The sequence below is a fragment of the Osmerus mordax genome, chromosome 23, assembly GCF_038355195.1.
Source record: "Osmerus mordax isolate fOsmMor3 chromosome 23, fOsmMor3.pri, whole genome shotgun sequence".
NCBI lineage: Eukaryota > Metazoa > Chordata > Actinopteri > Osmeriformes > Osmeridae > Osmerus > Osmerus mordax.
This window is the reverse complement of record NC_090072.1, coordinates 3,087,665-3,099,704: the sequence shown is the minus strand read 5'-3', so window position 1 is coordinate 3,099,704 and position 12,040 is coordinate 3,087,665. Positions and strand designations below refer to the sequence as shown.

The window sequence follows — 12,040 nt, the reverse complement described above, 5'->3', positions numbered from 1 at the left end:
GGTCTGTATGGGCGGCCCGGTCCAGAGCCAGTCAGCACGCCAGGCAGGAAGTGGCCAAGACAGCTGCTTGCAATTGAACCGTAGTGTGTGTGTGTGTGTGTGGGTAACCTACATTATTGCACATTCTACTGTAGCTCGAGATTACTGTAATTAACACACACATTGTACACACACATACCATATTGCTGTCTTTTGTGTTACAGAGAAAAAAACTGGGGGAAAAGACAGATTGCTCAAGACACCACACTAAATGTCTGTTTATCCCTTTTTTATAAATAAAAAAATAGAAGATATTGAGAGACAGAGAAAGTGAGGCTAACAGACAGACATATGGTAGGAAGAATATGGTGGAATACAGCTTGTTTATAAAGCAAAAGTAGTTAAGTGTGTAACACAAATGTCCCTGATGCCCCTGAACACACAGGAAAACCCTGGCCAGGATGTGGCAATCCAGAGGACTTGCTGAATCAGACCCTCTACACCCCTCCAGCCCTACCTCCCACCCCCTCAACCCCAAACACAGCCCAACCCCTTAACCCAGACCCAGTTACGTTCAGCAGGAAACTACCCTGCTTCAGCTCTGGCCTGTGGATCTACAGGAACAACTCAGCTGAAACGCTGCCACATCAGACAGAAAGACGAACCCTTCCATCTTCTCCTCTATCCTCTCATCCCTTCCTTCTTTGTACCTCAGTGTGTATGCTGATACACTGACCTTACCCAATACCCCTCCCTCCCCTTCGATGACTTCTGTACAATAAGCAACATCTGGTTCTCATTTTACGAAACCAAAACAACACAAGGAGAAGAAAGGGAGGGGCTCAGGAACTAGGGGAGAGGAGGGGACTCAAAGAGAAATGCGTAAGACCTACAGTGAGGATGCAGAATGAAGGAAGGGCTGAACACAAAGGGAAGGTGACCTTCCTGAGTCTCAAGATAATTCTTTGGCTCTTATTTTCATAAAAAAATGGATACTTTAAAACTTTTTACAAATGCTCTGATGACACAATTGTATGTTCTTGAAAAACTCAATACACAAAGTTACGAAATAAATAGTGTCAAGGTTATGCACTATGAGGTGTGTGATATTGAAAGCCACTGTTCCAAGGTTTTTCATGTCTCCCTTGCAATTTAATTGTTTTAAACTGTCTGATTCTCCCACAAAGCCGCCCATATAAACACATGTTAAAACTTAGTTTGGTGTTTGACAAAGCAAACATTTGACTTCAAGCCTCTGGTCCAGTCTGGCCCAGAGTCCCATGAAAAGAGAGGGGGGGGGGGAAAGTCTCCATCGAAAAGAATCTGCAACTCAGCGGCAAGCAGACCTTCTGTAATTACAGTGGGGCTTTGCTGAGATCGGCAAGAGAGAGAGGGAAAGCTAGAGAAGGATGAAAGAAATAAAGGGAGAGAGGAGAGAAACAACCTTACCTCACTTGGTAAAAAAGCTGCTGGTAAAAGTCAGTCACACATAATTACTATTGCTACTATTAATTAAAAGCTGACTTAACAAAATACGCAGCTGCACAATGTCAAGTAAATAGTCTTATTCTCTTCTTTTCATGAAACTGTGTAGATTATTTTCTACAGTGTTCTCATCGAGAACCCTCTTAAAAAAGTGCAACCCATACCTTTTGAGCTCAAATGTGGATCGTTTTTATTGAAGCTACTCTTGAACTGTGAGCTAAACGCTCACTTAAATGAAGTGTTACATGAGGTCCTTAGATGAAAAGGACTTAAGCAAGGACGGAGTCAGGTGGCTGAGCGGTTAGAGAATTGGGCTAGTAATCAGAAGGTCGCTGGTTTGATTCCCGGCCGTGTCAAATGACGTTGTGTCCTTAGGAAGGCACTTCACCCTACTTGCCTCGGGGGGAATGTCCATGTACTTACTGTAAGTCGCTCTGGATAAGAGCGTCTGCTAAATGTAAGGACAGTGGTGGCTTAGGCAGACCCAGACCTGTAGAGATCGTCTCAGACATGCTCAACGCTGCAGTTGTCACAACAAGATCATCCTAATCATTTTTCCAGACAACAGGCCTGAAGTGGCATTCTCTGCACACTAATCCTGTGTGTTTGTGGTATAATTATAATCATGCTGAATTATTTCACAACACTACAACAGTTGGACTTATGACATACAAATTAAGACTTTTTCACACATCCATTAAACTTCCAAGAGGCTGTCTGGTCATTACTGGAAAATGACATTGCAGGAATTTTTATAAAATACACTAAATAACCTTTAAATCATTACTTTTCTGTCTTGGAACCCCCTCTCTTGCCTCACTTGGCCCGAATAGAATAACCTTCTAAAACCCTTCCTGATTCCTGAAGCAACATGAGACAAAATGGTGGCTGAGACTGACAGACCACATTAACTGGTAAAACGCTGCACTCTAGTGGTACCATTATGTCAAAGTACAATACACAGAAAATAACGAGCGAACCAGCTTTCTTTTTTTTTCATCACCAATAACTCTTTATTATTTCTTCTTCAATAATGACTTTCCTTTACGTTTGAGCAGGAGGGAATTCTTCTGCACCTCCATCTCTTTGGACAATTCTTGCTTCTGTTCCCACTGGTCCATCCCTTTATCAATCTCTGTTTCTAGGGCCACAATACGTCTCTGAAGAAAAAAGAGAGTGATAAAAGGATAAGAAGGCAATGGAGTCGTAATAAAAAAATACAAATAAATGACAAGTACAAACTCACTGTCAGTGTTTCTCTTTCTTCTTTTCTCCTCAACTGTCCTTTCATTGGAGGAGCAGGCCGGCCATCTGGATAGGTGAACACACAGACTGGGGTCAGGAGTCACATTCATGCCAAATACACAAGACAAACTTGTACTGAACAATCCCAAGCACAAACAAACACTATTAGTCTGTAGATTTACCAGCAAAGGACCAGTCAGGGAGATCTGTTAGGGGGCCGTACTCTGATCCACTACGGGCTAAACCATGCCTGAGGGTGACAACAATTGCAAATAAAAACCACATCGATTACTGTGTACAGTCTAGCTAAATAGCGTACTAAACCGTTCACCCAAGTGTTTTATAACTTACTCTAGTCTCCATTTAAGCCCTCCTCGGACACAACAAGTCGTGGAAAGGTGCCGACTGGAGTGTTGAAAAACTGTAAAAATAACAACAATTGATGTCATTGAATCCACATAATGTTAGCTAGACTAGAGAGCTAGCTACCAAAGCTAGCCTAACCTAATGCTAGTTAGCTAGTGCTTTGGCTAGTGTGAACTTGCTGAAACCTAAGATCCCGTCAAAAATATAGATGGAGATATCGGTGAGTATTTACATAGCAGAAAGCCATAAGCACGAGTAATAGTAGCTATATTTGGCTACTTATAGCAAATAACCCCTTACCTGTGCAACACAACGTCCTGATGGTCGCCGCCATGTTTATAGTTTTGTTGTTGACCGCTAGATGGTGGTGGAGATACGCGAGCAGATGCCAGAATTAACTTCTGTAGTTTATTACAGCCATAAAGTTGTTCCATTGTGGCTTTTGTAATCCTGTGTCAAATTACATTTACCCTATTTAGTTTAATTGTACGATTGGGATAGTTAATACACCTGTTTGTAAATTGTACACCCTTGATTTGACTGAAACAGTCCGGATATTGAAAATAAAGAAATGTAGGTAAATACGATTAACTTTTGAGGGTCAAAAACGTACAGCGTAGACAGGTAGCTAAGCTAATGGGTGTTTAAAAATAATTTAAAAAGTCATATCAGTCATGTGTATCAATTTATAAAAACTGTTTTTCTTGTGTTCTGGGTTGGCACCAGGTACTGTAGCATTCATTTGCTACCAACGAACAAGTCTTCACTCGTCTACAAATGACTGTGCGAGTGCAAGTCTAGGGAGAGGCTGAGCTCGCTCGTTTTAGCGGACCGCAAGAGCAATGAAAGACTAGGAACAAGGGAACAGAAGGGAGGGGGGCTCCGGGGCAGCCAAAATAATGAAGAATCTAGTCCAACAAGTACATTAGTAAACTAGTTTTAATTGGACTCGAATCATTTCGGCGTGATGCCATACAAATAACTCCAGCTGCATAGAAGTAAATTGTCTAAAATGTCCTGGAAAAGCGAATTGTTTACTTTGTATCGTCCTTGGAGAACACACACACGCTGAAAAAATGCCCCGTCGTGTTACTAACTAATGTCCTTCCGCACATTCCAGAGACTGGAGGCACAACAAAATAGTGCAGCTGCATTGAGTTTGCATCTGTAGCGATTGCAAGTGTTGCGAACTTGCAATTAATCTACTTTCTCTCTTACGTGACTAGAAAAACAAAACGGAATATTAGGTATGTATTCCTGCAAGTTATTCTATAGGCTACTTTAGAATGCTGAAAACGTGTGGTTTTGTTAACGACAGGACAATAACTCACCTGAGAGGTCATATGGTTGTGTAATAATACTAGCTAATAACTCAGTAGTTAACCAACACTCACGAGATAAGATACAGCGGTAAGCTACTAAGCTCATAATTAAATTGGATACCGAGAGCTCTAAACATCACAATAAAAGTTCAAGCACCTATAGAAAAAAATATTTAACTTCTCCATCCATAATAGAGTAGTCTATATTTGTCTAAATATGATTTATGCGCGGTCATTTCATATACCTGTTGTTAAACTTCAAATAGTAGTTAGTAAATAGTAATGTCTTATTACAATGAGCCGTGCATGAAATGGGACTGCATTTACCCCAAACCACTGAGAAGTTTGCGTATGAATGACGAATAATATTGTGGGGTGGTATCCATCCGCGCTTGGTGGTGGGGAAGGTGTCCCGGTTTGGAGAAAAACGAGTCACAGCACCACTGCCAGATAAAGGAAAAGAGGGGGAGGTAAGTAAATTGGGGGAAGGAAGAAACAAAGTTCTTGAATGTGTGATACACTCGCAGAATGGATTTATTCTTGATTATCAGTGAATTCAGTTTGGTCAGTTAAGAACACTTTGTAGTCAGTGGACGCATGCTTCCCGCTCTCTCTGAACTTCAATGGTTGTTTTTGCAGCAAAGATAACATTCTTTTGAAATCGGGGAATGAAAGGAATATCCACATTCTTGAAACGTCGAAGGCTGCATGTTTTTTCTTTGTGCGCCCCCAATCTCTTGTCGTTTCTTCCTCTAAAGTGTTTTAGGCTTGAAAGTGAAAGAAAGCATTTGGAACCGTTTCTACTGAAAGAAAGAACATATTTTCCTGTCTACACTGGACCCCACGAGAACGACGAGAAAACCGATCTACCAAGGAGCTTGCCCACATTGCACTGAAAAGCCCACGCAGTCTAAAGGATAACGGAGTCAATGGACTATCTTGCCCTTTCAATATAACGGAAAAGAACAACTACAAGAGCAGAGGTTGTATTTGGAAAATTTGAGTAGTGTAATTATTTGTTGGGCAAATAGCGGAAACAACTCGCAGTTTGCTCTTGACCATTCGGCTACAAGTCCAATGGACCATTTTTCAACTGAAGAGAGATGCAGGTGTGGAGCGACGTAGACAAGTCTCTAAAGCAAACGGAATCCCCAACGATAGTGTAACTACACTCAAGTTTTCTATTTATTTCCGTATTTATTTTCAACATTGCTGTATTGAAACAGACAGGACTGTAGAAGTAGTCAAATTAGTCAATGGATACACTTGCATCCCTCACAATCTGTCTGTGTGGATGTTCCGCGGTCAGAACAGGATGACTCTAAAGACAGTAGGCTAGTTATCACATGATTTGGACGTCATGTAGCGAACCTAAAATGTCTTAAACGTCTTATTTAACGTCTCTTTTGTATTTATTGTGTACATATTCTTAGGCATTTGTCTGTATTTTTGATCACTTCTTTGTGGGAGGTGGATCTGTCTGTTTGTCTTTGTGTTTTAAGACTGGTCCCTGTCATTTCAATTCAACTACTGTAGACAAACTGTATTGTAGATGTAGGCCTACTTGAAAATGTTTGTGTATTTCCATTCATAGTGTATTTATTGCGTTAACTTATGACATAGTTGTAGCTGTCTAATTTCAAGAAAAATAACAACTAACACCAGACGAACACAAGGCAAACCATGGACCGACTTGGAACTAAGCTATTGGAAAAGTTGAAACTGACTGATTCAGGAAGTGTGAAATTTGCCAGTTCAAAAAAGGAAAAAAAGGAATTGGCGAATGCCAATAACAGCAATGGCAACAGCGGCATCACCAGCATCAGTGGCATCACCAGCAGTGGACTTCCACCAACGCCCAACACGGCTTCCTCCTCGCCCTCAAGGCCCGGTCAGTTTTCAATCGCCTCTCAAACCCAGAACGAGACGAGCGGGCCGATGATTGGACGAGGCAGCAAGGGAATGGGAGGGTCTTCGTCTCAGCTGCTCTCTCCGCTGACCACCTCCACCCCGCTGCCTCCCGACGGCGACCCGCACCACCCGTCGACCCTGGCCCCTCTCCGACGCCGCTCCCCCCAACAGCGGGCCTCCTGCTACCTGGCCGAGGGCGTGGACATCCAGATGCGCCGGGAGTCGGGCCTGGGGGGGGAGTGCGACCCGTCCGTGGGGGCGTTCGGATCCAAGGCCTCCCTGAACCAGCGCCGTTACTCCCTGGAGCTCCAGCAGCTAGTCCGGCGCCACCAGCTCCTCTCCCAGCCTCCCCCCCTCTCCGTTCCCCCGCCGTACCCCTCCTCCTCTTCGGCCTACGGCTCCGCCCCACGCCCCGGGGCCCTGGTGGAACCGGCCTACCTCTCCGAGCCGGAGCGCCACAAGCGCTTCTCTCTCCAGGAGGCGCTGTTCTACAAGCGGCTGAGCACCGGCAGCGAGCTCTGGGAGCCCCCCAGACCCGCTTCCCTCTCCCACCCGCCGCACCGGCCCTCCGACATGGGTGGAGGGGGAGGAGGCTTCTTCTATCCCCCGGGGCCGACCCTGAGCCCCTGCTCCTCCTTCAGCCTGCAGGAGTCTGTGCTGGTCAGCCCCAGGTCCAGCTTCGCCTCCAGCACGGCCAGCGGAGGAGGCGGCGGGAGCCCCATGGGGAGCCGCTGCAGCAGCAACAGAACCAGCGGCATCAGCCTGAGCTACGACACCCGCCACAGCACCTCCTCCACCGGGCCGCCGCAGCAGCAGTTCTCCTCCCTGCAGCTGGGGGCCTCGGGGTACGCAGGGCCGGGAAGGGCCGGCGGGGCACACTCGGCCGAGGGCTGGATGCATTACATGGATGCGGGGGCTATGTGTGGACAAGGGGTCCAGGATAGCCGGCATTCCTACCCGCCTGCCGTGGGCAGCCCCGCGGCTGCGTGCTACCGGGCTGGACCGGAGTGGTGGGACGAACAGCGGAGCGGCGTCAGAGGAGAGGAGGCGGGAGGCCTGGCTGGGGAACGGGCTCGCTACTCAGACCTGCCGGGCACCCGGTACCAGGAGGAACTGACTCGTCTGTTGCTAAGGGATGCGGCGCTGGAAGGGGAGGGGCTACTAGGGGGACTGATGCTCAAGGAGCAGAATGCTCCAATCAAAGGCCTCGCCAAGCCGGCGACACTGGCTCCTGCCTCGGCCGGAGGACCAATCAAAGGCCAGGAGGATCCAGGGACGGGGAGAGAGGCTTCCGAAAGCCGCCAGGAGTTCTTTGGTGAGATCATCTACTTCTCTTTAGCTTTCTTGTTGTCCTCGCGGTGGACAGTGTTTCATGTTCTAATGAAAGGACTGTATGGGTGAATGGATGGATGGACGGATAGACAGATTGATGGATGAAAGAGTGGATGGATGGATGCCTCCAAGTCTTGCAGGGACTTGCAGGGCATTACCATGCGAGCAAAGCGGAGAGAGAAGGAAAAACACAAGCTTCCAGTAACCTATCCAGGGCTGCTCAATTGAGCATAGGAAAAGAAGAGGGATGAAAGCAATGTAGAATTAACATAGCTGACACGCAGACATTAAAGACATGGGTTCAAAGTCATTAAACCAGTACACACACACACACACACACACACACACTGAAAGTTCTCAGTTCTCTATACAATAAACTACAAAGCCCAGCCCCTTGGTTCAGACAAATTATACGTTTCCGATAAACACTGCTCTGACCATTGGCATGAGTCATACAGTAGGTTAAAGCCAAGACTGCTAACATATGTGTGTGTGTGTGTGGCAGGATGTGTGCTAACGTGTGTTTTTGATGTGACTCGGGGCCACGATAATGAAGCTGTGTGTGTGTGTGTGTGGCGTGAGTCATGCGTGTGCGGCATGTGTGTAACCCTGCCTTGGCGTGTGCAGGGGCGGTGTGAAGCAGCCTGTTTTTCTGCTCAGGTATTTGTGCCCTCGGGACACACACACACACACACTTCTAACGCTCCTCTGTCTCGGAGCAGCCGAACCAGCTTAGCGCCGGGGAAAAAGACAAGAGACTCCGTGGCAGAGACTTAGAGGGAAAATGAGTGTGTGAATGAGTGGGATTTTCAGTGTTGACACTGAGTCAGATTCCAGAGTGCGTTCTCCAACCATGTCTTTGTCAAGGCGTGGAAAGGACTGATCAGTCTTGACTGATGTGGGCCTGTTGTGTTCGCTGTGTCGTAGGGACCTGTGTGAAGTGTGCGAGAGGTGTGTACGGGGCGGACAACGCCTGCCAGGCCCTGGACAGCCTCTACCATACACGCTGTTTCACCTGCGTGTCCTGCGGTGAGTTTGTACCCCACCGCCGCCGCCGATGAACACTAGGTGCATTCGAACGGCTCCATGTTCACTACGAAGCCCTGTTTGAAACCAAGTGCTGTGACTTTTAAAATGTACACACACACACACATACTCACGTATTTACACACCTCCTGAGCTGCATTCACCGGTTGGTTATCTGCGTCTCACCCGTCTCTGTGTGTGTTTTGCGTTTGTCTGCCGGCCTTTCAGGACGCACTCTGAGGAACAAGGACTTCTACAACGTCAACGGCTCTGTGTACTGTAAAGAGGATTACATGGTGAGAGAGGAGGTCAAGGCCAAGCACACTCCTGCTAGACTCAGAAACATTCAGTCATTTAGCAGACGCTTTTATCCAAAGCGACTCCCAAGAAACAGCTAAATCATCACCCCTAAGAGGTTAAGATGACATCACTCAGTGGCGTTCATTAACATAGCTTCCAGATGGTTCTCTGTGGCTGGCCAGGTCCTCCACCACCACCACCATCATCTCTCCCTTCTTGTCTTTTTTCCAGTTCTCGGGCTTCCAGGCCGCAGCAGAGAAATGCAGTGTGTGTGGTCACCTGATTCTGGAACAGGTGAGTGTGCATCAATAACACGTAACCTTTCAAATGTGCAAGATAAGAGTGTGTGTCTATGGTAGGTGACCATCTGCTTTTGCGCCCCTCAGATCCTGCAGGCCATGGGGAAGTCGTACCACCCGGGCTGCTTCCGGTGTGTGGTGTGTTCCAAGGCTCTGGACGGAGTCCCCTTCACTGTGGACCATCAGAGCAACATCTACTGTGTGACAGACTACAACAAGTCAGTTTGAACCTTTCCAGATTCCTGTGGGAGACCCGCTCAGTGGGGTGCTTTTTTGTCGCCTTCTTAAACTTGGCCACAGTTACCAATACACACTGTCACACATGCAATATACACACATTTTGCAAGACACACATATACGCTTTACCAATACACACACACACATACATAACACATCCAACCCCGTCTCCAGCCCCCCCCCTGCAGTGTCCTTCTTTTGAGTTGAGTTCAGGTCACAGGGATGTTTTAAGTGGTTTCTCTGATCTGTGTGTGTATCTGTGTACGTTCGACATTCTTTACATTGACTTAAAAGAAGGCAGGCTGTGCGTTGTTGTGTTCTGCCGAGGACATCATGTGCTAAGCATCACACTGCTACTATAGCCACCGGTCACTGTAAATCAGTAAGACAGAAGGACCTCGTAACTCTGTTTTTTTTAGCTTTCTGTAGAGGCGGCTTAATGTGCAAGTCTGTCACTGGGCCTTAACCCGCTCCCCCACTCCACCACCACACACACACACCACACACACACACACCACACACGTACACACACACACCACACACACACCACACACACACCATCTCCTGCTGACAAGCCCAAACAGAGTCCCGTGTCTAATTCTACATTCTCTCCCCTTTTGCTGATGTTACAGAACCTTCGCTCCTAAATGCGCTGCCTGTTTACAACCCATCTTACCTACTGAGGTGAGTGCAAATGGCAGGTGTGTTGTGTGTGTTTAATCTAACCTTATGTAATGGTTTGAGTCGGGAACTTGATGAATGCATGGATAAATGCTATTTCTTCCCTGTCTAAACCAACAAGGATGTTGGCAAACTTTTTTGTCTGTTGCTGTCATTTCTCAGGCACCTAATCTCTGTCGGTATGTTTGTTTTGCAACACAGGGCAGCGAGGAGATACTCAGGGTGGTGTCTATGAACAAAGACTATCACTTCGAGTGCTACCATTGTGAGGTTAGTATGACCCGTCTTACCTCATTTGGTCAGTGTGTTCAGGTGCTGTCATCATAAGGACCTTAGGGGTTCGTTCCCGCTGGTGTCCCAGGTATCTCTGGTCAGTACTGCTTCCACCCTGACTTGACCTTCACCGCGCCGCTACTCGGCCACCTGACCTTTCAACTTTCAACTCACTTGACCGCCTATAGCACTGTGGTCTGTGCTGTACGCATCACTGTATTGATGTGGGAGTCAGATGGCTGAGCGGTGAGGGAGTCGGGCTAGTAATCTGAAGGTTGCCAGTTCGATTCCCGTTAGTGTCAATTGACGTTGTGTCCTTGGGCAAGGCACTTCACCCTACTTGCCTCGGGGAGAATGTCCCTGTACTTACTGTAAGTCGCTCTGGATAAGAGCGTCTGCTAAATGACTAAATGTAAATGATGTTGTTGTTGTGCTCTCTCTCTTGTCTCTCTCACAAACACACTTTCTTGTCTCTCGTTCTCCAGGAGTGTCGGAAGCAGCTGTCTGACCAGCCGGGGTCCCAGTGCTATCCTCTGGACTCACATCTCCTCTGTCATCCCTGTCACATGGCCAGGGTGTGCATCGCTCCCAACACCACCCCCCACAACGTACACTGACAACTATGCAGCTACAAGACTTCTCACACACACACGGTATAGACCAACCCCTCCTCTTGCACACCCAGGGGGGGCTCAAGATCTTCTCCAAGGTCTCTCCTCGACGAGCTCAGACACAAACGAGCTGAAACAGAGAGACTTTTACTCTGAAGGCAGCATACGCTCTCACCTATACAGGCTGGGTCCTGATTATGACAGACACAAGTGCCTACGGCTTGATCTCTGACCCTGGTGCTTCACAATAAGAGTCCTGCTGCTCTTCAGATCATCACTGTACCAATACTGTACATGGTCTCAGAGTGGGAATAACAGGCCAAACTACTGTTTTTATTCCCCGTCCCCTACATGGCTACTGTTCGCTAGAAAAGAACAAGGGATTAATTTTGTTAAGTTCTGTATTTAATGTAATTAGCAAACAATTTGCACTTAAACATTTGGATTTTTGTTTACCATAAGAGATTTGTGTTTCTGTACAAGTACAAAAAAAAAATACATTCCTGTATCTGTTGTAATTATTAATAAATATTTTCCTTTTTGTGTTTAAAGTTTGGCGTTGTGTGTTCATGCAGGTAGAAATGACCAGTAGGTGGCACTCAAACCAAACAGAATGGCATGCTTCAGTTAAATTAAGATGAACACATGAGTTAAACTGAGGAAGTAGAACACAAATGAACACAACATGGAAAACGTAATGTTTAACTTTAAATTTATTGTTTTAATCTTTGTACATTCAGTACTTACAGGAGAAAAAAAAAAAAAAATCAACCAACAAAAAAATCAAATTGGAGCAAAATTAGAAAATCAGTTTCAAACACATAAAATTCAAAATATTAAAACAGTAACAATTACTTGTGAGATCTATTTTAGGATAAACTCCCCTTATTTGAACAGCGGAAAGAAACACAGCAGGAAGGGTCATCACTGCTACCTGGAGAAGCAACTAGAAGAGGCAAGACCAGTACCACTT

At 46.3% G+C, this 12,040-nt stretch overlaps 2 protein-coding genes across 4 annotated transcripts; one reads left to right on the top strand and one right to left on the bottom strand.

Moving 5' to 3' along the window:
* Positions 1–2,458: 2,458 nt before the first annotated feature.
* On the bottom strand, positions 2,459–3,505 carry mrpl52 (mitochondrial ribosomal protein L52). The gene is made up of 5 exons (XM_067261727.1): positions 3,376–3,505; positions 3,061–3,130; positions 2,892–2,959; positions 2,711–2,775; positions 2,459–2,624 (listed from the first exon to the last, which is right to left on the bottom strand). The coding sequence occupies exons 1-5, from the start codon at positions 3,407–3,409 to the stop codon at positions 2,481–2,483; spliced, it is 381 nt and encodes a 126-aa protein (XP_067117828.1). The 5' UTR covers positions 3,410–3,505; the 3' UTR covers positions 2,459–2,480.
* Positions 3,506–4,239: 734 nt separating this feature from the next.
* On the top strand, positions 4,240–11,618 carry ajuba (ajuba LIM protein). 3 transcript variants are annotated; one of them, XM_067261877.1, is made up of 9 exons: positions 4,240–4,322; positions 5,156–7,623; positions 8,568–8,669; positions 8,895–8,962; positions 9,198–9,260; positions 9,353–9,483; positions 10,135–10,186; positions 10,385–10,453; positions 10,942–11,618. In XM_067261877.1, the coding sequence occupies exons 2-9, from the start codon at positions 6,081–6,083 to the stop codon at positions 11,071–11,073; spliced, it is 2,160 nt and encodes a 719-aa protein (XP_067117978.1). In that variant the 5' UTR covers positions 4,240–4,322; positions 5,156–6,080; the 3' UTR covers positions 11,074–11,618. The 3 variants fall into 3 exon arrangements, with proteins under 3 accessions (XP_067117978.1, XP_067117980.1, XP_067117977.1); XM_067261879.1 differs by lacking the exon at positions 4,240–4,322 and adding an exon at positions 4,704–4,867; XM_067261876.1 differs by lacking the exon at positions 4,240–4,322 and having other exon boundaries at positions 4,704–7,623.
* The last annotated feature ends 422 nt before the right edge of the window (positions 11,619–12,040 follow it).

Coding starts and splice junctions, on each gene's coding strand:
- mrpl52 (XM_067261727.1), bottom strand. CDS start 3,409: ATGGCGGCGACCATCAGGACGTTGTGTTGCACAG. Junction 2,960..3,060: donor GGGCTTAAATGGAGACTAGA/GTAAGTTATAAA, acceptor TGTCACCCTCAG/GCATGGTTTAGCCCGTAGTG. Junction 2,625..2,710: donor AAGAAAGAGAAACACTGACA/GTGAGTTTGTAC, acceptor TTTTTTCTTCAG/AGACGTATTGTGGCCCTAGA.
- ajuba (XM_067261877.1), top strand. CDS start 6,081: ATGGACCGACTTGGAACTAAGCTATTGGAAAAGTTGAAACTGACTGAT. Junction 9,484..10,134: donor TGTGTGACAGACTACAACAA/GTCAGTTTGAAC, acceptor CTGATGTTACAG/AACCTTCGCTCCTAAATGCG. Junction 10,454..10,941: donor TCGAGTGCTACCATTGTGAG/GTTAGTATGACC, acceptor CTCGTTCTCCAG/GAGTGTCGGAAGCAGCTGTC.